General features: G+C 42.7%; 1 protein-coding gene across 1 annotated transcript in view; it reads right to left on the bottom strand.

The window, feature by feature from the left end:
* Positions 1-393: 393 nt before the first annotated feature.
* Positions 394-26,927, bottom strand: part of casp7 (caspase 7, apoptosis-related cysteine peptidase) — a 33,180-nt gene continuing 6,646 nt past the window's right edge. Inside the window, exons 3-7 of the mRNA XM_084141839.1 lie at positions 8,434-8,585; positions 7,021-7,149; positions 3,157-3,332; positions 2,455-2,593; positions 394-2,178 (exon numbers count right to left, since the gene is read on the bottom strand). Coding sequence (XP_083997965.1) covers positions 1,952-2,178; positions 2,455-2,593; positions 3,157-3,332; positions 7,021-7,149; positions 8,434-8,585 — 823 coding nt within the window. The 3' untranslated portion in view covers positions 394-1,951. The remainder of the gene's footprint in view (positions 2,179-2,454; positions 2,594-3,156; positions 3,333-7,020; positions 7,150-8,433; positions 8,586-26,927) is intronic.

Raw genomic sequence — 26,927 nt, 5'->3', positions numbered from 1 at the left:
GCACACATGCACAATCCATGTCTCAATTGTCTCAAGGCTTAAAAATCCTTCTTTAGCCTGTCCCCTCCCCTTCATATACACTGATTGAAGTGGATTTAACTAGTCAATAAGGGATCATAGCTTTCACCTGGTCGGTCTATGTCATGGAAAGAGCAGGTGTTCTTAATGTTTTGTATACTCAGTGTAAATACATTGACTCCAGTGGTTAAAGTTAGAATGACAAGCAATAAAAGTTATGCTTTTTGCTTTACTGCCAGCTTCATAATCTTCAACCTATTGAATAAATGTTTGTACATATAAACTGGCAAAATATCAAGTCCTCCTTGCTTGTGGTATGATGGAACATTTCCTGTGCCCTTGACCAAAATCCACGTAAAGGTTTTTTTTTTTTTTCATGCAACAGATTAGCACTCTTTCCTGACAATTGTGCCAGTGAAACTCAAGAAATCCACAAAGAATAAATCTCACTCACAAAGAAACCTGAGGATGACAGTAACATGTAATCTTTAACAGTCACTGCTGGGAGTGCATTTTTGGTATCAATAGTCGAATTATTCATACTTGACTTTGTGCCGCTGTTACATGGGATCATATGACAAGTGATTGCTCTTTGAGTGAGACCTAATCCCTTTTGAGGATTAATGATATTATAAAAACATTAAGACAAATAGCCAAAAATTAAATGATACATTTTCCAGCCGCTATCCTTCTGATTCAGTTGAAATTCAGCATATTGCCGTGATCTTTCATAAGGTAAGGTGCTTTGCACTGACCAGTGTAGCCTACATCCTGAGACAACTAATATGCTACTGCAATAAGCAAGTCCCCTCTAATAGTCTGACGTCCTTACACGTCACAGCATTTTGACTTAATGAGACATGGCTCTCCCAACCAACCAGGATCCTTACAGCATAAGGGAATGTTTTATCTGGTTTCCGTGTGGTTGTATAACATCATAAGCGAATAATCCCCAAACACTTGTAGAACATTTTAGAAGAACGTTCAAGTACGATGTTTCATAAACGTTCTCACAGTGGCCGTGTCCAATTACCCATACTTGCGTTCTAAATATAAGGCATTTTGGGTATACGAAAGTTTTATATTATGTGAAATTCAGCTAATTGAGTATGCTTTAAATGCTAGGATGTCATACTTATTTCGGCTTTTCATCTAGTAGAATTTGCTGCACACTATTTAGGAAGAGAATTGTCTTTCGAGACCCACGTGTGTTTGACAACAGCTGAGGAGACACGCTGTACCAAAGTGAACGAATGGCAGGAATCAACGCAATTGCGCATTAGATTACGCATTCTCAGTAGGATGAGCCTAGTATGCTGATATGTGTTGCTTACTGCATTTGTTTTTACTGAACAGTACATTCTAAATAGTATGTAGTACGATGTCTCTGGAAATCTACCTCTTCATTTCAAGAAATGCCCCCTTCCCCCCAAACCTAAAGGAAATGCCCTGAGGCACAAATAATGTTCGCTAGGATATTGGCCAACCAATCAAATGCTTGTACGCATGTCCACATTTGGCTGGAAAATGAACAAGACAATTTTCAGATAACAGATTTCAGATATAACTGATTCCTAACCCTTTAACAACCCTACAAAAATGGTGGCAAATTTCCCGGGTCAGTAAAATAACATGGATATTTCACACTGCCTGTTGACAAAAACCAGATCAAATGTGACATCATTATTCCTAGGAATAACCTGAAGAAGAGGCAAGTATCACCACCAACACATGAACGCAGCGTGCCACTGTAGAAATTCATTTGGAGAGCTTGTTTTGTGCCCAGCTACACTACACGTGCAAAACGGCGTTCTCACCCAAACCGCGCAGCGTCCTGCTGGGCCTGGATCAACCCTGAATTTTTCGACCGCTCGGTTAGTGCGTGGTTTAGTTAGTCTCGTCAGTCTGTCAGTCTGTCAGTGGTCAATGGCGGTCAGTTAAAATACAGCTCCTTGGTCAGCATGGAGACCACGCAGGGGATCTGCTTCTTCTCGCTGAAACGTGGGTCCTCGGACCAGGACTCGAAGCTGGTGGCCACCATGTAGTTGACACGTGTGAGGATCTGCATGATCTCCAGCTGCTTGCCAAACTCATTGAGGACGTTGCAGAGTGCCTGGACAAACCAGGAGCCGCGCCCAGGGTTCCTCCACGAATAGTACCCTGTAAGAGCAGCCGTGTCACTCTCTCCAATTGCCACTGACACACACACACACTTTACAAGCACACAGACAGATTCTCTCACACAGTAACAAACACACTATGAAAACAACTGGATAGTGGATGGGCATTACCAGCTACCATGGTTGATTGGAACAACCTGGGAGGGTGTGAGGCAGACCTGGTGGCTGTGGGATTTCTGTCATACTATCGGTGCAAGGAACATTTAGGAGCGGCGGACTAGTTTAGCTGGAAATGTACGGGAATGCTGTGGGTTACCTGGCACGGTGGAGTAGGCAAAAAGGAAATCTGCCTCAACAGGAATCTTGTGCCTTGGATTTGCATCCGTTTCCAGGGTATCATTGGGGGGCCCGGAATCCGTCTGTATGCCATCATCAAACTCAGAGCCCCGACAAGCCTGGTGAATCAAATGAAAGTTGATCAGGAATATCTTTTTCAAGGACAACCTGGTGAATAGGGCAGTATGTCTTATTAAGTTCTACAAATATGGCTGTATAGCTAGTTATCTGTCCATCAAGAAAAACAACAGTCACCTTGCATATAAATGGGATACCCGTAACCATAATCTATATACATTTCTAAAAAGAAGAGGGCCCAGAATTCAGCCTTGTGGAACACCATTAATTATTTACAAGTCCTTTTACTTCAAAAGCACTAGCATAAATACACAGCTCACTTACAGATATTGTTTAAACTATCTAGTTTGCACTAGGACCTAATACTCTTCACCTCAAATCAAAAATTTTAAAATCTCAAAACATATGAAAAAGAGTTAGACAAACTTTCACGTTCTGGTTCCAACCAGGTGCCAACTGACAATATTTAACCATGATTAATCATCTACCTCTTCTATAAGGTTAGGAAGGTAAGCTCAACAATAATTGCTTCAATCAAGCCTAGCTAGAACAAAAGCCTGGGTTTTGTGAAGCTGTCCAGCCCAGTGTAGGCTCTGGCCCTCACCTGGATGAAGAAGAGTTTGGGCTTGCCCACTAGACTCTTGCACATGTCACCCCTGAAGAGTGAGGTCATGCTCTTGATGGGCATGGCTCCGTCAGTGCCATAGATCATACCCTCCTCACCGTGACTCAGCAGGATGCAGGCAAAGCAGGAGCTGTCGCTGTGGTCCTCCTCTGAGGCTAAGACACACACACACACACACTTTTAAAATTGCAATTGACATAGGCTTAAATAAAAGTTTTAATGCATTGCCATTCCCAGTTTCCTATTTATTGTAACCCATATTTATGTGGGATGTCAATAAAAAGTAAGTAAAAGGTTGCAAAAAAGGCAAAATAGCTACTACGATATACAGCCGAGGGTAAACCAGGGGATCTAAGCAATAGCACTATGGCTGTCCCCAACTAAAAAAAATGTTGGTCGACCAAGACTTGACTGTTCTTTCGACCAATCGACTGGTCTAAATTTTTAAACGTGTATTTTTCCATATATAGACACATCCTATGTGTTTTAATCAAATCAACTATATGCACTGAGCTTGTCTGATGCTTTAAGCGAACTGTTTGATGAAATAATTAAGACACACAAATGACTAGAGGGAGTCCGACCGCAATTGATTTGATTGTGCCGGGCCTGGCTCAGACTTGCAGCCTTACACAGGAAGCGGCACAGGTCCTAATCCAGGCACTTGTCATCTCCCGTCTGGACTACTGCAACTCGCTGTTGGCTGGCCTCCCTGCCTGTGCCATTAAACCCCTACAACTCATCCAGAATGCCGCAGCCCGTCTGGTGTTCAACCTTCCCAAGTTCTCTCACGTCACCCCCCTCCTCCGCACACTCCACTGGCTTCCAGTTGAAGCTCGCATCTGTTACAAGACCATGGTGCTTGCCTATGGAGCTGTGAGGGGAACGGCACCTCCGTACCTTCAGGCTCTGATCAGTCCCTACACCCAAACGAGGGCATTGCGTTCATCCACCTCTGGCCTGCTGGCTCCCCTTCCTCTGCGGAAGCATAGTTCCCGCTCAGCCCAGTCAAAACTGTTCGCTGCTCTGGCACCCCAATGGTGGAACAAGCTCCCTCACGACGCCAGGACAGCGGAGTCACTCACCACCTTCCGGAGACATTTGAAACCCCACCTCTTTAAGGAATACCTGGGATAGGATAAAGTAATCCTTCTACCCCCCCCCCCCCCCCCCCCCCCCCAAATTGTAAAGTGGTTATCCCACTGGCTATAATAATATATAATATAATATAATATGCCATTTAGCAGACGCTTTTATCCAAAGCGACTTACAGTCATGCGTGCATACATTTTTGTGTATGGGTGGTCCCGGGGATCGAACCCACTACCTTGGCGTTACAAGCGCCGTGCTCTACCAGCTGAGCTACAGAGGACCACAGGGGTGAACGCACCAATTTGTGAGTCGCTCTGGCTAAGAGCGTCTGCTAAATGACGTTAATGTGCCCTTGAGCAAGGCACTTAACCCTAATTGCTCCTGTAAGTCGCTCTGGATAAGAGCGTCTGCTAAATGACTAAAATGTAAATGTAAAAAATGCATGCACGTGACCAATAGGGCCTGACCTATAGCATATCCTAATCACATCAATAAATTGGTAACACATGTGACAGCAAAATGGATGCAGAGGATGTGACAAATAAACTCGAAACGGGGGAATGTTTACTGGTTGCTCAGGAGGTAAAAGGGGAAGTCTGATGTGTAGAATAAATGTGACTAGTTGTGGAAAATACTGGAAATCAAGAAAAAGAAGGTAAGGAGCAAGCGCTGTGTGCATATTATGTGTGCCAAACAGGTGCTGTTAGATTACAATATAATTGTTCTACCGTTTGGAACTTACAGTCATGCGTGCATACATTTTTGTGTATGGGTGGTCCCGGGGATCGAACCCACTACCTTGGCGTTACAAGCGCCGTGCTCTACCAGCTGAGCTACAGAGGACCACAGGGGTGAACGCACCAATTTGTGAGTCGCTCTGGCTAAGAGCGTCTGCTAAATGACGTTAATGTGCCCTTGAGCAAGGCACTTAACCCTAATTGCTCCTGTAAGTCGCTCTGGATAAGAGCGTCTGCTAAATGACTAAAATGTAAATGTAAAAAATGCATGCACGTGACCAATAGGGCCTGACCTATAGCATATCCTAATCACATCAATAAATTGGTAACACATGTGACAGCAAAATGGATGCAGAGGATGTGACAAATAAACTCGAAACGGGGGAATGTTTACTGGTTGCTCAGGAGGTAAAAGGGGAAGTCTGATGTGTAGAATAAATGTGACTAGTTGTGGAAAATACTGGAAATCAAGAAAAAGAAGGTAAGGAGCAAGCGCTGTGTGCATATTATGTGTGCCAAACAGGTGCTGTTAGATTACAATATAATTGTTCTACCGTTTGGAACATTTAAACACTAAATAAATTTTAAGCGTACCAGAGAGTCTGTTGTAAAGTTTTTACAGCAAAGACTAAAAACAGTCGCATTCATTTGTGAATGCAATTTCCGAAATGGAATGGTTTAGGCCTATTTATTGTTTACGCTAATTATTCAATAGTCGCTTTATTTTATTTTAAAACTAAAATGCTTGATTGCATTTCAAATCATGAATTAATCGTATACTGTGTGATGACATGAACAAATAAATGATTGATTGAAACAGTAGCCTATATAAGTATTGAAATATAGGCCTAAGTAAGTTACAGTATTAAGACTAAACAGGATGTACTCTTAGGCCTACAGCTCGATGGTGGTTATCCAAGGCTGCTATCCTAAGCCTACTAATGATAATGACATTACATATTATTATAATGATGATCATAATAATCGTAATAATAACAATATGAAGGAGATCAAGAAAAAGGAGGGTAAAATTTTTACGGACAATTTCTAAATGTAAACAACAGTAAATAAATTAAAGCAGTAATACGAGAGGCTGTTCTAACGAAAAAAAAAGTGTAAAGTCTTTATTAAAGCATAGCAAAGATTAAAAACAGCCAGATTTGGGAAATTGTTTATCCGACATGTGGATGCATGAGGCTTGGTGCTCACAGACTCAGTAGGCTATTAAACAAACACTCAAACAGGCAACAGAAGCAGGATCTGTCTTATTTCTGTAGATATATTGATGATTTATAAAGCCAGGCACATTTAACAGTTAGGCTATTGATTATAGACCTAATCAAGTTGCGGTTTCCTCTCTCCTCACTTTTGTTAGACAATTAAGGCAAGGGCTGTTTTCTCGTCTCCTAACTCCACTGCTGCCTCCGCCGCATTGTTCTCAACTGGTTAACTTTGCTATTATGCACATAGCAACATGGTCTAGGAAAAGGCGCCAATTCAACAGCGCACTGATGTGTTTCAGAACCGACCACTATCCAACGCGGGAGAAAGCGCATTTGTTATACAATAATATTATTTACATTTGTTTTGCACCATTGTTCTTACATAATATAACCATATACAATTTCAGTAGCACATGTTTTAGACTGATAGACTGTGCCATCCCCACGGCCTCCATAACAGATCAGTCCACTCAGACAGGCGCGAATCAGACAGGTGTCTTCTACACCATTTATTATATTATATATTTTTTTGCTACTGCTCGACTTAAGAAATCTCGGTCGACCAACAGCCTATCGACCAAACAATCGACCAGTCGACTAAATTGGGTCAGTCCTAAACAGCAGTAAAAGAGAAAGTGATAGACAGTGTTGGTGCCCCCTGTTTGAAAATGTATGCACTGGAACAGCAGTGGGGGGGCGATTAGTGAGACAGGTTACTCTCACTGAAGTAGCCCCTAGAATAGTTACTGATGTAAGGCCTACGGACAATATCTACTCAGTGTGTTACTCACCCTCTCGGAGAAGACGCTCCATCTTCTCACACGTCTGGTCATTGTAGATGCAGACGTCAAAGCCCAGGCTCTTAAAGCACTTAAACAATTCACCTGCGTCTCGATCCGTGCCATTGCGTACATTCATCCCTAACAGACAATATGAACAGCATTCACTGTACTCCACATGTACAGTATATCGCTTACACAGTGTTATACAATAGGCCACTAAAAACAAGTTATATCAAATGGCAGGGCTCCAGACTAACGTGTGCCACTAACTTTTTCAGTTGGTGGCACGAGCCCATAATTTGGTTGCACCCAAAAATAAACAAAATCGCAGCGTCACGCAATAGAAACAATAGGAGTAATCGCCTTTTAAAGTCATTATAAAGTATTTCAAGTTGTGTAATAGACTACTGAGATGGTATTCAATAAATAAGTTCTTACATCTAACATGTTCAAGCAGGAATGCATGATTCAAGATATTTTGATATGCAACCTAATCCAGTGACTGTCATGAATTTCATGTTGACAATTCTGTATAATTTAAAAAACATATTTTACTGTCAAAATAGGGTTTCAGAATGTTTTGTTCAACAGAGATGTATTTGCCTTCATCTTTATGTGCACTAATATTACATATGCCTAATATAATTGGTACTAATTCACCACCTAAAGAAGTGGAAACTCAAAACACAGCTTGATCGCTAACCTCTAAAAATAACAACTACTGTTAGTAGCCATGTAAGAGTAAATGTAATGTCGTAAAAAAAACTTTGCATCAGCAGTAGGCCTACTACCCAATGAGGATTAGTGCAGTCACGATGGCTAATGCACATTACGCGTGCTCTGTCTTTCAAAGCCATATCAGATATCTCGATTGTAAAACAGTGTGCTTTGAGCTCAATATTAAGAGTTATGAAATACAAATTCTACAAACAGAAAGCTGAGACCCTCCTCTCTTTAACAGGTAGTTGCTTCCAAAGTTGTGTTTTTTCCCGCAATTGCATTTCGAAATGTTACACAATCAGATTGCATTTTTCGGGGTGCACAAGGGGGGAGAGAGAGAGAGAATGTGCGAGGCTTGCTCATTACAGCAGCCGGCCACAGCGAAACAGGCACAGTGGCAGGGCAGACACTTTCATTACAGAATCATGACAATAATGCACCTTACTGTTTGACCAAATCATAGTTTTATCCGCACAAAAAATAGGATGTTTTGATTGAGGTGACCAGGTAGAATGTGGAGCTCGCACCGGTGCGACCAATTCAAAGTCAAAGGGTCGCAGTCTGGAGAAATGAACAATCTCATAAAGAGTAACTGTGTTACATAAATGTATTAGTGTTGTATAAGTTTAATAAAGCAGTGTGGATAATATAGTAGTGTTAGACAACCATGTATCCAAGTCAATATAAAAAGTGATGCCATACCCGTCTTTTCATCAAAGTTCTTGTTGTTGATTATGATGCACTTGCCCACTCGCTGGTGGCTCATCTTATACTGGAATGTTGGTGAAACGATTCTGTAATGGCTTTCAGAAGAGTAGTCCTGCTCCCGCGTCTTGCCATCCTTATTCTTCTTACTGAGCAAGACATAGGGATAAAAATAATCATAATAATGTATTCAAAGACAACACATACGCTCACATATAGGTAGCCAGTGATACCTGGATAAATGTTTCAGGTAAAGTTACATCAAATGTATTTGAACCCAGTTGATAGTGACTGACTTATGTTTGTATTACTGGCACCAACATACCAACTTGTTTGGATAGACCTACATCTATAACCTCTGGTAAACTCAACAACAAAATTCCTCTGCAAAGAAAATTGTTTCACTTTCAAAGGGTGAATCTTAAAAGGTAGTTATTTTTAAGCCTTAGATAGGACAATACGCCTTAAAACAGCACCCACATAACACAGGGCATTCTTAAACAAAATGCATGCCACTTTTAAAGTCATTAGACATAACACGCACATGCTACTGGAAAAAAAAAGCTACATTAATTATTGACCCTCACTGTATTCAACATCAAACCAAGGGGGGAGGATTTTTAAATATGAGTGTGAGACCTTGGTATAAAAGCGAGACATCCGTAAAACTCTATTCTTACTCTAGGCTATTTCTGTGGAAGCAGGTAGTCCAGATAATGCCCCGCTTCCTTGAGAAAAGGCTAACTTGACACAACTCCTTTGATTACCTCAACATTAGACAAGCTAACATTTCTTAAAACATTCTGCTGACTTCAACATCAGGTATGCCAAAAAGTCATCCAAACACACAGAATCCATGAGAATTGAAAACACCCTGAACCACTTACTCAGAGACCATTGAGCACGTACTGTTTCAAATGAGGCATTAATGTCATGGCCAAACCTGTTGAAGTAATCCACTGGCAGGTGAATTATAAAGTCATAACATGTTCAGCTAGCTCGGGTATTAAGAAGTCATAAGTGAATCAAAGTATGTCCCCGACAGAGTAAATCTTTCTGAGTGACAATTCTCACAGACCTGTCATATTTCCATTCTTTAAAGGACCAATCCAGATAGGTAGGCCACAGTAGCCCATTGGGCTCACAATATCAGCATGTGTTCTAGAAGAGCCTAGTCATCAGGTTACCCAAGAACTGCAACAATGGGACCCCATACTCAGACACATACGCACGTGCACGCTCACATGCACGCAAACACAGAAATGGCCAAACAGGCCATACTATAGTCCACATGTGATCCAGAACTTTTACATAGCCCCCCACCCCCATCTCTCACCCCCTCCCTCACCACACACCCCACCCTCCCTCCCTCCCTCACCCCCATGGTGCCAGAATGCCTAGCAGTGGTCCGAGAGTGGGCAAAGAGCCCTGCCTCTGTGGCACTGTGGGGGTGGGCAGCAGCATGAGGGGGGAGGGGTCCCTTACCTGGGTTCCTCATTAAGCGCCACGCCACTCTGCATCTGAAATACGTTGCTCCTCCTGTCTCGCTCCTTTTTATTTTTTTTTGCTTTCTCCAAACCTCGAGGTGTCGATTTTATGGGGCGTGCGGAGCAGTTGGTGTGCTCTAGGATCCTGACATGCTCTCTATACTGTATAGATACTGGACTTGGCCTGCGTGTACTGGGGACAGGGGTGGCGCGCTGTAGCTCCCTGAGTCAGCAGCCACAACACCACACCAGAGCTTTCTAAAGGCCTATTCAAACGACCCTGCACACTCTGCGGAGGTCAGGCAGGGCAACACGTAGCCTTTATGGCTGCTGACAAGCCCAGAATCAGCATCACACACACACACACACGTCTCACACGTCACACACATCTCACACGTACATGCGCACACACACTTAGGTTATTAACAACAAGCTATAATGTATGGTTATTAGCAGTTTCTGTATATGTTGTTAAAGTGTATATTAACAGACTTTAGGTTACTGTATGGTTATAACCAGCAGACTATAGGTTATCATGGTTGTAAGAAACAGGCTATAGGTGATATGGTAATAAGTAGCAGGCTAGATGTACGATTCTAAGCAACAGGCTAGCTAAATTCATAAGTGGGGTAGTCTCGGAAATCCCACACCTACGGCAACAGCAGTAGTCTGGGTAACATGGTGGATTTTCTGGGCCACTTCGAATGGGGAGAAAAAAATGGGTGCTCTTCAGACAGGAAATTCTCCCAACAAATCACGAGTTTGAGCATGCAGGGCTTAAAATGTGAGTAGGAATTGTGTTCTTGAAAAATAACATGACAGAGACGGACACAATGCGGACGCAGATGGCTACCCAGGAAGCCGGGAACATTACCAGGACATCAGCTAACATTCCCATTCATTTCTAGTTAGGGTTTGATCTAACATTAGGATGATAACATCCCACAAACATTCCAAGCATGTTTTTGATAACAAAATGTTTTTACTAAGAAAATGTTTTACATTAAATAGGCTATCCTTGGAACATTAATCTATAACAACCACAGAACATTCCCCTAAGTTTATTATTAGGTTGCCATGGAATGTTATAACACAATGTTCCAGTAATGTCCTTAGAACATAATTGCCACAACAAAAAGTGGGAGATATTGAAGTGGTTCTGAGAAAACATTGGAATGTTTTTCAAAACACCCTTAACAACCAGCAGGGAATATTCCCACAATACTCTCATAAAGTTATAGTGTGATGTTAGGACATGACGTTCAAAAAACATTCCCTAAACATACAGTACCAGTCAAAAGTTTGGACACACCTACTCATTCAAGGGTTTTTCTTTATTTTTACTATTTTCTACATTGTAGAATAATAGCGAAGACATCAAAACTATGAAATAACACATTTTGAATAATGTAGTAACCAAAAAAAGTGTTAAACAAATCAAAATATATTTTAGATTTTAGATTCTTCAAAGTAGCCCTAAATGATCAAATATTAAAGCATTAGACCTCTCACTAAAGGCTTCAGTCATACAAAAGTTATACTTAAATCCAAACTGGTTCTCTAGCAAATATCGCTATTTTTAAAAACTATTTAATCCACCAGAAAGGACAGAACAAATAATGCAACAAATATTGTGGTTAAACTCAAATATACTAATTGATAAAAAAAACATTATTTTTTGAAAAAATGTTTAATTACATTTTACATTTTAGTCATTTAGCAGACGCTCTTATCCAGAGCGACTTACAGTGAGTGAGTGCATACATTTTTTCATACTGGCCCCCCGTGGGAAACGAACCCACAACCCTGGCGTTGCAAGCGCCATGCTCTACCAACTGGTAGGATTGGTGGAGTTATGTCGCACATGCAGCTAACAAAAACATATTGAAATGTTTACAATCAACTAATTGCAGCATTACCGCAAAAATGGAAGAGGTAAGTGGAAGGGGGAAAAATAAAGGAACTTGTCTGTCAGCCCTGCATTAAAGACCATAATTGGTTAAAGAAAATTGTGATAAATAAAAAAGTATACCAGTTTCATTAAAGGACCTAAATTTGACAGCCGTGCCATATAGATTGCAAAATAGTCGGGAAGAGATTTTTGACGTACTGATTCCATGGCACAGGGTTTATGAACTAATACGCGAAACGACGTCGGATTCAAAACGTATAATTTTTCTATTTAAATTATTATACAAAATTCTTGCAACCAATAGAATATTATTTATATGGGGCATACAATCTTCCCAGCTCTGCAGATTTCTGGAGGATTTTCTATGGCTTGTTTTAGAAATAGTGATATTTGGGAGATGATTTCCTTTTCAAATAACTGAAAGTGAGAGGTTGTAATCTGAATAAAGGGAAAAAGGCCATTCTTTAACATGGGGTGAGACAATCTTACTAATTTGCTAGAGAACCAGTTCGGATTTACACTACCGTTCAAAAGTTTGGGTTCACTTAGAAATGTCCTTGTTTTCGAAAGAAAAGCAATTTTTTTGTCCATTAAAATAACATCAAATTGATCAGAAATACAGTGTAGACATTGTTAATGTTGTTAATGTCTATTGTAGCTGGAAACGGCTGATTTTTTTATGGAATATCTACATAGGTGTACAGAGGCCCATTATCAGCAACCATCAGTCCTGTGTTCCAATGGCATGTTGTGTTTGCTAATCCAAGTTGATCATTTTAAAAGGCTAATTGATCATTAGAAAACCATTTTGCAATTATGTTAGCACAGCTGAAAACTGTTGTGCTGATTTAAAGAAGCAATAAAACTGGCCTTCTTGAGACTAGTTGAGTATCTGGAGCATCAGCAATTGTGGGTTCGATTACAGGCTCAAAAAACTTTCTTCTGAAACTCGTCAGTCTATTCTTGTTCTGAGAAATGAAGGCTATTCCATGCGAGACATTGCCAAGAAACTGAAGACCTTGTACAACGCTGTGTACTACTCCCTTCAAAGAACAGCGCAAACTGGCTCTAACCAGAATAGAACGAGGAGTGGGAGGCCCCGGTGCACAACTGAGCAAGAGGACAAATACATTAGTGTGTCTAGTTTGAGAATCAGGCGCCTCACAGGTCCTCAACTGGCAGCTTCATTAAATAGTACCCGCAAAACACCAGTCTCAACGTCAATAGTGAAGAGGCGACTCCAGGATGCTGACCTTCTAGAAAGAGTTGCAAAGAAAAAGCCATATCTTAGACTGGCCAATAAAAATACAATATTAAGATGGGCAAAATAACACAGACACTGGACAGAGGAAGATTGGAAAAAAGTTATGGACAAACAAATCGAAGTTTGAGGTGTTCAGATCACAAAGAAGAACATTTGTGAGACGCAGACCAAATGAAAAGATGCTGGAGGAGTGCTTGATGCCATCTGTCAAGCATGGTGGAGGCAATGTGATGGTCTGGGGGTGCTTTGGTGGTGGTAAAGTGGGAGATATGTACAGGGTAAAAGGGATCTTGAAGAAGGAAGGCTATCACTCCATTTTGCAACGCCATGCCATACCCTGTGGACGGCGCTTGATTGGAACCAATTTCCTCCTACAACAGGACAATGACCCAAAGCACAGCTCCAAACTATGCAATAACTATTTAGGGAAGAAGCAGTCAGCTGGTATTCTGTCTATAATGGAGTGGCCAGCACAGTCCCCGGATCTCAACCCTATTGAGCTGTTGTGGGAGCAGCTTGACCGTTTGGTACGTAAGAAGTGCCCATCAAGCCAATCCAACTTGTGGGAGGTGCTTCAGGAATTATGGGGTGAAATCTCTTCAGATTACCTCAACAAATTGACAACTAGAATGCCAAAGGTCTGCAAGGCTGTAATTGCTGCAAATGGAGGATTCTTTGACGAAAGCAACATTTGAAGGACCCAATTATTATTTCAATTAAAAATCATTATTTCTAACCTTGTCAATGACTACGTTCCCTATGCATTTTGCTATATTTCCTATTCAAACTAATTTCATGTATGTTTTCATGGAAAACAAGGCCATTTCTAAGTGACCCCAAACTTTTGAACGGTAGTATGTATGTATGTATGTATGTATGTATGTATGTATGTATGTATGTATGTATGTATGTATGTATGTATGTATGTATGTATGTATGTATGTATGTATGTATGTATGTATGTATGTATGTATGTATGTACGTACAGTGAGGGGAAAAAGTATTTGATCCCCTGCTGAATTTGTACGTTTGCCCACTGACAAAGAAATGATCAGTCTATAATTTTAATGGTAGGTTTATTTGAACAGTGAGAGACAGAATAACAACAAACAAATCCAGAAAAACGCATGTCTAAAATGTTATAAATTGATTTGCATTTTAAATGAGGGAAATAAGTATTTGACCCCCTCTCAATCAGAAAGATTTCTGGCTCCCAGGTGTCTTTTATACAGGTAACGAGCTGAGATTAGGAGCACACTCTTAAAGGGAGTGCTCCTAATCTCAGTTTGTTACCTGTATAAAAGACACCTGTCCACAGAAGCAATCAATCAATCAGATTCCAAACTCTCCACCATGGCCAAGACCAAAGAGCTCTCCAAGGATGTCAGGGACAAGATTGTAGACCTACACAAGGCTGGAATGGGCTACAAGACCATCGCCAAGCAGCTTGGTGAGAAGGTGACAACAGTTGGTGTGATTATTCGCAAATGGAAGAAACACAAAAGAACTGTCAATCTCCCTCGGCCTGGGGCTCCATGCAAGATCTCACCTCGTGGAGTTGCAATGATCATGAGAACGGTGAGGAATCACCCCAGAACTACATGGGAGGATCTTGTCAATGATCTCAAGGCAGCTGGGACCATAGTCACCAAGAAAACAATTGGTAACACACTACGCTGTGAAGGACTGAAATCCTGCAGCGTCCGCAAGGTCCCCCTGCTCAAGAAAGCACATATACAGGCCCGTCTGAAGTTTGCCAATGAACATCTGAATGATTCAGAGGAGAACTGGGTGAAAATGTTGTGGTCAGATGAGACCAAAATCGAGCTCTTTGGCATCAACTCAACTCGCCGTGTTTGGAGGAGGAGGAATGCTGCCTATGACCCCAAGAACACCATCCCCACCGTCAAACATGGAGGTGGAAACATTATGCTTTGGGGGTGTTTTTCTGCTAAGGGGACAGGACAACTTCACCGCATCAAAGGGACGATGGACAGGGCCATGTACCGTTAAATCTTGGGTGAGAACCTCCTTCCCTCATCCAGGGCGTACAAAATCAGCAGGAGATCAAATACTTTTTTCCCTCACTGTATGTACAGTGGGGAGAACAAGTATTTGATACACTGCCGATTTTGCAGGTTTTCCTACTTACAAAGCATGTAGAGGTCTGTAATTTTTATCATAGGTACACTTCAACTGTGAGAGACGGAATATAAATCACATTGTATGATTTTTAAGTAATTAATTTGCATTTTATTGCATGACATAAGTATTTGATCACCTACCAACCAGTAAGAATTCTGGCTCTCACAGACCTGTTAGTTTTTCTTTAAGAAGCCCTCCTGTTCTCCACTCATTACCTGTATTAACTGCACCTGTTTGAACTCGTTACCTGTATAAAAGACACCTGTCCACACACTCAATCAAACAGACTCCAACCTCTCCACAATGGCCAAGACCAGAGAGCTGTGTAAGGACATCAGGGATAAAATTGTAGACCTGCACAAGGCTGGGATGGGCTACAGGACAATAGGCAAGCAGCTTGGTGAGAAGGCAACAATTGTTGGCGCAATTATTAGAAAATGGAAGAAGTTCAAGATGACGGTCAATCACCCTCAGTCTAGGGCTCCATGCAAGATCTCACCTCGTGGGGCATCAATGATCATGAGGAAGGTGAGGGATCAGCCCAGAACTACACGGCAGGACCTGGTCAATGACCTGAAGAGAGCTGGGACCACAGTCTCAAAGAAAACCATTAGTAACACACTACGCCGTCATGGATTAAAATCCTGCAGCGCACGCAAGGTCCCCCTGCTCAAGCCAGCGCATGTCCAGGCCCGTCTGAAGTTTGCCAATGACCATCTGGATGATCTAGAGGAGGAATGGGAGAAGGTCATGTGGTCTGATGAGACAAAAATATAGCTTTTTGGTCTAAACTCCACTCGCCGTGTTTGGAGGAAGAAGAAGGATGAGTACAACCCCAAGAACACCATCCCAACCGTGAAGCATGGAGGTGGAAACATCATTCTTTGGGGATGCTTTTCTGCAAAGGGGACAGGACGACTGCACCGTATTGAGGGGAGGATGGATGGGGCCATGTATCGCGAGATCTTGGCCAACAACCTCCTTCCCTCAGTAAGAGCATTGAAGATGGGTCGTGGCTGTGTCTTCCAGCATGACAACGACCCGAAACACACAGCCAGGGCTACTAAGGAGTGGCTCCGTAAGAAGCATCTCAAGGTCCTGGAGTGGCCTAGCCAGTCTCCAGACCTGAACCCAATAGAAAATCTTTGGAGGGAGCTGAAAGTCCGTATTGCCCAGCGACAGCCCCAAAACCTGAAGGATCTGGAGAAGGTCTGTATGGAGGAGTGGGCCAAAATACCTGCTGCAGTGTGTGCAAACCTGGTCAAGACCTACAGGAAACGTATAAACTCTGTAATTGCAAACAAAGGTTTCTGTACCAAATATTAAGTTCTGCTTTTCTGATGTATCAAATACTTATGTCATGCAATAAAATGCAAATTAATTACTTAAAAATCATACAATGTGATTTTCTGGATTTTTGTTTTAGATTCCGTCTCTCACAGTTGAAGTATACCTATGATAAAAATTACAGATCTCTACATGCTTTGTAAGTAGGAAAACCTGCAAAATCGGCAGTGTATCAAATACTTGTTCTCCCCACTGTATGTATGTATGTATGCATGTACTGTGTGTATATGTGTATATATATATATACTGCTCAAAAAAATTAAGGGAACACTTAAACAACACAATGTAACTCCAAGTCAATCACACTTCTGTGAAATCAAACTGTCCACTTAGGAAGCAACACTGATTGACAATACATTTCACATGCTGTTGTGCAAATGGAGTAGACAACAGGTGGAAATTGCTGTTGTGCAAATGGAATAGACAACAGGTGGAAATTATAGGCAATTAGCAAGACACCCCCAATAAAGGAGTGGTTCTACAGGTTGTGACCACAGACCACTTCTCAGTTCCTATGCTTCCTGGCTGATGTTTTGGTCACTTTTGAATGCTGGTGGTGCTTTCACTCTAGTGGTAGCATGAGACGTAGTCTACAACCCACACAAGTGGCTCAGGTAGTGCAGCTCACCCAGGATGGCACATCAATGCGAGCTGTGGCAAGAAGGTTTGCTGTGTCTGTCAGGCGCTACCAGGAGACAGGCCAGTACATCAGGAGACGTGGAGGAGGCCGTAGGAGGGCAACAACCCAGCAGCAGGACCGCTACCTCCGCCTTTGTGCAAGGAGGAGCAGGAGGAGCACTGCCAGAGCCCTGCAAAATGACCTCCAGCAGGCCACAAATGTGCATGTGTCTGCTCAAACAGTCAGAAACAGACTCCATGAGGGTGGTATGAGGGCCCGACGTCCACAGGTGGGGGTTGTGCTTACAGCCCAACACCGTGCAGGACATTTGGCATTTGCCAGAGAACACCAAGATTGGCAAATTCGCCACTGGCGCCCTGTGCTCTTCACAGATGAAAGCAGGTTCACACTGAGCACATGTGACAGACGTGACAGAGTCTGGAGACGCCGTGGAGAACGTTCTGCTGCCTGCAACATCCCCCAGCATGACCGGTTTGGCGGTGGGTCAGTCATGGTGTGGGGTGGCATTTATTTGGGGGGCCGCACAGCCCTCCATGTGCTCGCCAGAGGTAGCCTGACTGCCATTAGGTACCGAGATGAGATCCTCAGACCCCGTGTGAGACCATATGCTGGTGCGGTTGGCCCTGGGTTCCTCCTAATGCAAGACAATGCAAGACAATGCTAGACCTCATGTGGCTGGAGTGTGTCAGCAGTTCCTGCAGGAGGAAGGCATTGATGCTATGGACTGGCCCGCCCGTTCCCCAGTCCTGAATCCAATTGAGCACATCTGGGACATCATGTCTCGCTCCATCCACCAACGCCACGTTGCACCACAGACTGTCCAGGAGTTGGCGGATGCTTTAGTCCAGGTCTGGGAGGAGATCCCTCAGGAGACCATCCACCACCTCATCAGGAGCATGCCCAGGCGTTGTAGGGAGGTCATACAGGCACGTGGAGGCCACACACACTACTGAGCCTCATTTTGACTTGTTTTAAGGACATTACATCAAAGTTGGATCAGCCTGTAGTGTGGTTTTCCACTTTAATTTTGAGGGTGAGTCCAAATCCAGACCTCCATGGGTTGATAAATTTGATTTCCATTGATAATTTTTGTGTGATTTTGTTGTCAGCACATTCAACTATGTAAAGAAAAAAGTATTTAATAAGATTATTTCATTCATTCAGATCTAGGATGTGTTATTTTAGTGTTCCCTTTATACACACAGAGGGGGAAAAAGTATTTGATCCCCTGCTGATTTTGTACGTTTGCCCACTGACAAAGACATGATCAGTCTATCATTTTAATGGTAGGTTTATTTGAACAGTGAGAGACAGAATAACAACAAAAAAATTAAGAAAAACGCATGTCAAAAATTTTATAAATTGATTTGCATTTTAATGAGGGAAATAAGTATTTGACCCCTCTGCAAAACATGACTAAGTACTTGGTGGCAAAACACTTGTTGGCAATCACAGAGGTCAGACATTTCTTGTAGTTGGCCACCAGATAGGGGCACATCTCAGGAGGGATTTTGTCCCACTCCTCTTTGCAGATCTTCTCCAAGTCATTAAGGTTTCGAGGCTGACGTTTGGCAACTCGAACCTTCAGCTCCCTCCACAGATTTTCTATGGGATTAAGGTCTGGAGACTGGCGAGGCCACTCCAGGACCTTAATGTGCTTCTTCTTGAGCCACTGTTTTGTTGCCTTGGCTGTGTGTTTTGGGTCATTGTCATGCTGGAATACCCACCCACGACCCATTTTCAATGCCCTGGCTGAGGGAAGGAGGTTCTCACCCAAGATTTGACGGTACATGGCCCCGTCCATCGTCCCTTTGATGCAGTGTAGTTGTCCTGTCCCCTTAGCAGAAAAACACCCCCAAAGCATAATGTTTCCACCTCCATGTTTGACGGTGGGGATGGTGTTCTTGGGGTCATAGGCAGCATTCCTCCTCCTCCAAACACGGCGAGTTGAGTTGATGCCAAAGAGCTCCATTTTGGTCTCATCTGACCACAACACTTTTACCCAGTTCTCCTCTGAATCATTCAGATGTTCATTGGCAAACTTCAGACGGGCCTGTATATGTGCTTTCTTGAGCAGGGGGACCTTGCGGACGCTGCAGGATTTCAGTCCTTCACGGCGTAGTGTGTTACCAATTGTTTTCTTGGTGACTATGGTCCCAGCTGCCTTGAGATCATTGACAAGATCCTCTCGTGTAGTTCTGGGCTGATTCCTCAACGTTCTCATGATCATTGCAACTCCACGAGGTGAGATCTTGCATGGAGCCCCAGGCCGAGGGAGATTGACAGTTATTTTGTGTTTCTTCCATTTGCGAATAATCACACCAACTGTTGTCACCTTCTCACCAAGCTGCTTGGCGATGGTCTTGTAGCCCATTCCTACAATCTTGTCCCTGACATCCTTGGAGAGCTCTTTGGTCTTGGCCATGGTGGCCATCAAATACTTTTAGATATACACAGTGGGGGAAAAAAGTATTTAGTCAGCCACCAATTGTGCAAGTTCTCCCACTTAAAAAGATGAGAGGCCTGTAATTTTCATCATATGTACACGTCAACTATGACAGACAAAATGAGATTTTTTTTTCCAGAAAATCACATTGTAGGATTTTTTATGAATTTATTTGCAAATTATGGTGGAAAATAAGTATTTGGTCAATAACAAAAGTTTCTCAATACTTTGTTATATACCCTTTGTTGGCAATGACACAGGTCAAACGTTTTCTGTAAGTCTTCACAAGGTTTTCACACACTATTTGCTGGTATTTTGGCCCATTCCTCCATGCAGATCTCCTCTAGAGCAGTGATGTTTTGGGGCTGTCTCTGGGCAACACGGACTTTCAACTACCTCCAAAGATTTTCTATGGGGTTGAGATCTGGAGACTGGCTAGGCCACTCCAGGACCTTGAAATGCTTCTTACGAAGCCACTCCTTCGTTGCCCGGGCAGTGTGTTTGGGATCATTGTCATGCTGAAAGACCCAGCCACGTTTCATCTTCAATGCCCTTGCTGATGGAAGGAGGTTTTCACTCAAAATCTCACGATACATGGCCCCATTCATTCTTTCCTTTACACGGATCAGTCGTCCTGGTCCCTTTGCAGAAAAACAGCCCCAAAGCATGATGTTTCCACCCCCATGCTTCACAGTAGGTATGGTGTTCTTTGGATGCAACTCAGCATTCTTTGTGCCCCAAACACGACGAGTTGAGTTTTTACCAAAAAGTTCTATTTTGGTTTCATCTGACCATATGACATTCTCCCAATCCTCTTCTGGATCATCCAAATGCACTCTAGCAAACTTCAGACGTGCCTGGACATGTACTGGCTTAAGCAGGGGGACACGTCTGGCACTGCAGGATTTGAGTCCCTGGCGGCGTAGTGTGTTACTGATGGTAGGCTTTGTTACTTTGGTCCCAGCTCTCTGCAGGTCATTCACTAGGTCCCCCCGTGTGGTTCTGGGATTTTTGCTAACCGTTCTTGTGATCATTTTGACCCCACGGGGTGAGATCTTGCGTGGAGCCCCAGATCGAGGGAGATTATCAGTGGTCTTGTATGTCTTCCATTTCCTAATAATTGCTCCCACAGTTGATTTCTTCAAACCAAGCTGCTTACCTATTGCAGATTCAGTCTTCCCAGCCTGGTGCAGGTCTACAATTTTGTTTCTGGTGTCCTTTGACAGCTCAGGTCTTGGCCATAGTGGAGTTTGGAGTATGACTGTTTGAGGTTGTGGACAGGAGTCTTTTATACTGATAACAAGTTCAAACAGGTGCCATTAATACAGGTAACGAGTGGAGGACAGAGGAGCCTCTTAAAGAAGAAGTTACAGGTCTGTGAGAGCCAGAAATCTTGCTTGTTTTTAGGTGACCAAATACTTATTTTCCACCATAATTTGCAAATAAATTCATTAAAAATCCTACAATGTGATATTCTGGAGAAAAAAATTCTCAATTTGTCTGTCATAGTTGACGTGTACCTATGATGAAAATTACAGGCCTCTCTCATCTTTTTAAGTGGGAGAACTTGCACAATTGGTGGCTGACTAAATACTTTTTTCCCCCACTGTGTATATATATATAAATAAAATATAAACTCAGCAAAAAAAGAAAAGTCCTCTCACTGTCAACTGCGTTTATTTTCAGCAAACTTAACATGTGTAAATATTTGTATGAACATAACATGATTCAACAACTGAGACATAAACGGAACAAGTTCCACAGACATGTGACTAAAATAAATGGAATAATGTGTCCCTGAACAAAGGAGGGGGGGTCCAAATCAAAGGTAACAGTCAGTATCTGGTGTGGCCACCAGCTGCATTAAGTAGTGCAGTGCATCTCCACCTCATGGACTGCACCAGATTTGCCAGTTATTGCTGTAAGATACAATTTACCCCACTCTTCCACCAAGGCACCTGCAAGTTCCCGGACATTACTGGGGGGGAATGGACCTAGCCCTCACCCTCCGATCCAACAGGTCCCAGACGTGCTCAATGGGATTGAGATCCGGGCTCTTCGCTGGCCATGGCAGAACACTGACATTGCTGTCCTACAGGAAATCATGCACAAAACGAGCAGTATGGCTGGTGGCATTGTCATGCTGGAGGGTCATGTCAGGATGAACCTGCAGGAAGGGTACCACATGAGGAAGGACGATGTCTTCCCTGTAACGCACAGCGTTGAGATTGCCTGCAATGACAACAAGCTCAGTCCGATGATGCTGTGACACACCGCCCCAGACCATGACGGACCCTCCACCTCCAAATCGATCCCGCTCCAGAGTACAGGCCTCGGTGTAACGCTCATTCCTTCGACGATAAGTTCGAATTTGACCATCACTCCTGGTGAGACAAAACCACGACTCGTCAGTGAAGAGCACTTTTTGTCAGTCCTGTCTGGTCCAGCGACTGTGGGTTTGTGCCCATAGGCGACGTTGTTGCCGGTGATGTCTGGTGAGGACCTGCCTTACAACAGGCATACAAGCCCTCAGTCCAGCCTCTCTCAGCCTATTGCGGACAGTCTGAGCACTGATGAAGGGATTGTGCGTTCCTGGTGTAACTCTGGCAGTTGTTGTTGCCATCCTGTACCTGTACCGCAGGTGTGATGTTCGGATGTACCGATCCTGTGCAGGTGTTGTTACATGTGGCCTGCCACTGCGAGGACGATCAGCTGTCCGTCCTGTCTCCCTGTAGCACTGTCTTAGGCATCTCACAGTACGGACATTGCAATTTATTGCCCTGGCCACATCTGCAGTCCTCATGCCTCCTTGCAGCATGCCTAAGGCACGTTCACGCAGATGAGCAGGGACCCTGGGCATCTTTCTTTTGGTGTTTTTCAGAGTCAGCAGAAAGGCCTCTTTAGTGTCCCTAAGACTTCATAACTGTGACCTTAATTGCCTACCGTCTGTAAGCTGTTAGTGTCTTAACAACCGTTCCACAGGTGCATGTTCATTAATTGTTTATATTTCATTGCAAGCATGGGAAACAGTGTTTAACCCTTTACAATGAAGATCTGTGAAGTTATTTGGATTTTTACAAATTATCTTTGAAAGAGAGGGTCCTGAAAAAGGGACGAGTTTATATTATAATATCGTCTTTGCATCTGAAAATCATTGTAATGTGGTTAACCTTAAAAATCAAAATGATTCAAATATAAAATATAAAATTCAACCAGAGCGCCCTTGAAATATTTAGGACTAACTTATTCCTTGCCACCTATTCTGAAACGAACTGCAACTCTTTGTTTAGTTTTGCAGTGATTTCACTTGCTGTAGTAGCTGACGTGTATGATGTTGAGTAATCCGCATACATAGACACACTGGGTTTACTCAAAGCCAGTGGCATGTCATTAGTAAAGATTAAGAAAAGTAAGGGGACTAGACAGCTGCCCTGGGGAATTCCTGATTTTACCTGGATTATGTTGGAGAGGCTTCCATTAACACCCTCTGTGTTCTGTTAGACAGGTAACTCTTTATTCACAATATAGCAGGGGGTGTAAAGCCATGACACATTTTTCCATCAGCAGCCTATGATCGGTAATGTCCAAAGCCGCACTGAAGTCTAACAAAACAGCTCCCACAATATTTTTATCATCCATTTCTCTCAGCCAATCATCAGCCATGTGTAAGTGCTGTGCTTGTTGAATGTCCTTCCCTATAAGCGTGCTGAAAGTCTGTTTTCAATTTGTTTACAGTAAAATAGCATTGTATATGGACAAACACAATTTTTTCCAAAAGTTTACTAAGGGTTGGTAACAGGCTGATTAATCAGCTATTTGAGCCAGTAAAGGGTTTTTTACTATTCTTGGGTAGCAGAATTACTTTTGCTCCCCTCCAGGCCTGAGGGCACACACTTTCTAGTAGGCTTAGATTGAAGATATGGCAAATAGGAGTGGCAATATCGTCCGCTATTATCCTCAGTCATTTTCCATGCAAGTTGTCAGACCCCGGTGGCTTGTCATTGTTGATAGACAACAATACTTTTTTCACCTCTTCCACACTCACGGAATTCAAAATTACAATGCTTGTCTTTCATAATTTGGTCAGATTTACTTGGATGTGTAGTGTCAGAGTTTGTTGCTGCCATGTCATGCCTAAGTCTGCTAATCTTGCCAATGAAAAATATATTAAAGTAATTGTCAATTTCAGTGGCTTTTTGTTGAATGAGCCATCTGATTAAATGAATGATGGAGCTGATTTTACCTTTTTGCCCAAAATTTCATTTAAGGTGCTCCAAAGCTTTTTACTATCATTCTTTATGCCATTTATCTTTGTTTCATAGTATAGTTTCTTCTTCTTTTTATTCAGTTTAGTCACATGATTTCTCAATTTGCAGTACGTTTGCCAATCAGTTGTGCAGCCAGACTTAATTTGCCATTCCTTTTTCCTCATCCCGCTCAACAATACAATGTTTCCATTCTTCATCAATCCACTGAGATTTAACAGTTATTACAGTCATTTTCATAAATGGGTGCATGCATATTAGTAACTGGAATAAGCATTTTCATAAATGTGTCAAGTGCAGCATCTGGTTGCTCCTTATTACACACCAACAAATATTCTTAATATCAACAACATAGGAATCACTACAAAACTTATTGTATGACCTCTTATACACTATATTAGGCCCAGCCTTTGGAACTTTGGTTTTCCTAGATATGGCTACTATATTGTGATCACTACATCCGATGGATTTGGATACCGCTTTAAAGCAAATTTCTGCAGCATTAGTAAAGATGTGATCAATTCATGTTGATGATTTCATTCCTGTGCTGTTTGTAACTACCCTGGTACGTTGACTGATAACCTGAACCAGGTTGCAGGCACTGGTTACAGTTTGAATCTTTTTCTTGAGTGGGCAGCTTGATGAAAGCCAGTCAATATTTAAATCCCCCAGAAAATATACCTCTCTGTTGATATCACATACATTATCAAGCATTTCACACATGTTATCCAGATACTGACTGTTAGCACTTGGTGGTCTATAGTAGCTTCCCACATTAATGGGCTTTAGGTGAGGCAGAATAAGCTGTAGCCATATGTGACTTGTTTCAGGAAGCTAGGCATATGTCGCACGTCACTACTTCACAGAGGGATTTGAACGTAAATGTTAATTTTTTATTAAAATGCTATTTTTTGGGGGCAGAAATGCCTTCTGAAATGTGAACTTTCATGTGCCTTAATAACAAACTTGTATTCCATCCATAAATACGAATACAATTGTTATATTTCGAGTTGGTTTAGCCACGGAAAAAGACAGGAACCTTCCCAATAGGCATGATTGGCTGAGATAATGGATGGGCTGGACATGCCGGGAGATGAGTTTGGATTGCCATGTAGCATGCTTCTGTCTGTAATGTGAGCTGTTCAGTATGTGTTGATAGTCCTTTCTACCACGCCATTTTTGAAAGATATAACGTTAGCCATTGAGAACTACAAAGGTTTTGCTACTTTTCTCAACAACATTGATGCCCTGATTTTGCACGCACTATCGACTGATCCGTTGTAAAAAGTGATGGGCTACTTTCTGCGAACGCCACGGTCAGTGTGAACCGGAGTGACACTGGGTTATATGGTGTCAAGCAGAGACCCAATCAGTTCTTTAAAATCCATCTTCAGCTGTTCTGAGCTGCCCTTCATAATGTAATTGAATCCCACATAAACTATGATACTCAATTTCCTGATGCAGTTTTAAAATGTTTTTGAGAAGCTTATTGATGTCCTGTACTCGTGCTCCTGGATAGCACAACGTTTTTGCTCCAGGTACTGAGACATTTCTCACCATTGAACTGCCCAATACAACGGCTGGGGAAGGGGACGGAGAAATCTGCCCATTCCTACCCCTCACACAATTCATGGAACCTTTCACGGGTCCACGAGAAGCAGGATAGCGTACGTCCACAGCTCCCTGCGATAGGTCCAGACCTCCCACAGCAGGCAGAGCCCCGTCAGATCCAGAGAGAGGGAAAGGAGCCGAACTCGACGACGATGCCGCTACTGCAGTCTGCGTAGTTGGAGTCAGCACAGCTGTCGCAGACACAGGCAGTTCCAGCGATGAAGGTGCAGGTAGATCAGGCACCAGGGCGGCGAAGCTATTCTTAATGTCAATCTTCTCCGGACCTCTCGCAGACACTCTAGTCCGTTTAGTATCATGCCGCTTCCTTCGGTTTCCATGACTTGTGACATGGGACCAGCGCTGATTGCAAAAATCTTCTTGCTGTTCTCCGTCTACTCCACTACAAGATGGAGGAGGAGAAGCAGATGGAGACAATTTCTTTGGCAGGCAAGTTCAAGGTAGTACAGGCCATTTGCATTGGGACAGATGACAAGGTGGGGATACATTCATCAAGCCCGAGCGGCGTTCAGCCACGAGTTGAGAACGAGAAAGTTCCAATTTGCGTTTTCCCCATAAGTTTGCGCAGAATTGAAATGTGCTTGCTAAGGATAGCCACCTCTTTCCTGTAATCCTCCGCAAGCAAACATTTGACACATTGTAACGCCGGATTGTCAATATTGTTCCGGACAAGAGCGTAATAAACACAGGTTCTACAGCACTGGAAACGTTCGTTAGCTATTCCAGCTGCAGCGGGCTCCATTGCAACCTGGCTAGCTGGCTAGATGGTAAACATCCAGTCCAAACCAGCAGGTTTTGACACAAACACTTTTGAACAAAATAAAACTTCGGAAACAACAGGCCGAAACAGCTCGAGGTGCAGGAGGTATTGGAGTTTGTGACAGGAAATGACGTGAGTGAGTTCCGGGGGTGTCACAGGATAGAGAGTGGAGGTGTGTCACTCTGGTACTAGCTAGTATGCACACGTGACAATTAGTTCAAACATGGTGTGAGAAGGTGCTATATAGGCCACTTGAGGTGGGAGGATTGAAATGCGGGGTAGAAAATAAATAATAAATGGCCCTGAGGTCAGATCACACGCACAGGACAAACGTGTGGTCCTTTCAATATAAGTACAAGTACAATATAAAATGTGACCCAAATGAATCTTAAACATTTCTTCAAAATAGCATCTTATTTATGCAAATACATGTCTAATGTATTCGAGTTATGTGAAACTGAGTACAGAGGTAGCAATTTTTCTCAGACACAGATTAAGTCTAGTTCTGGACTGAAAAGTATTTTAAATGTGAAATCTCCATTGAGCATGAAGTAGACTTAATCTGGGTCTAGGAAACTGCTTCAAGGGTTTAACCT

The sequence above is a fragment of the Coregonus lavaretus genome (genome assembly GCF_964263955.1).
Source record: "Coregonus lavaretus genome assembly, chromosome: 25".
In the NCBI taxonomy this organism is placed as follows: Eukaryota; Metazoa; Chordata; class Actinopteri; order Salmoniformes; family Salmonidae; genus Coregonus; species Coregonus lavaretus.
This window is presented reverse-complemented; position numbering and strand designations above follow the sequence as displayed.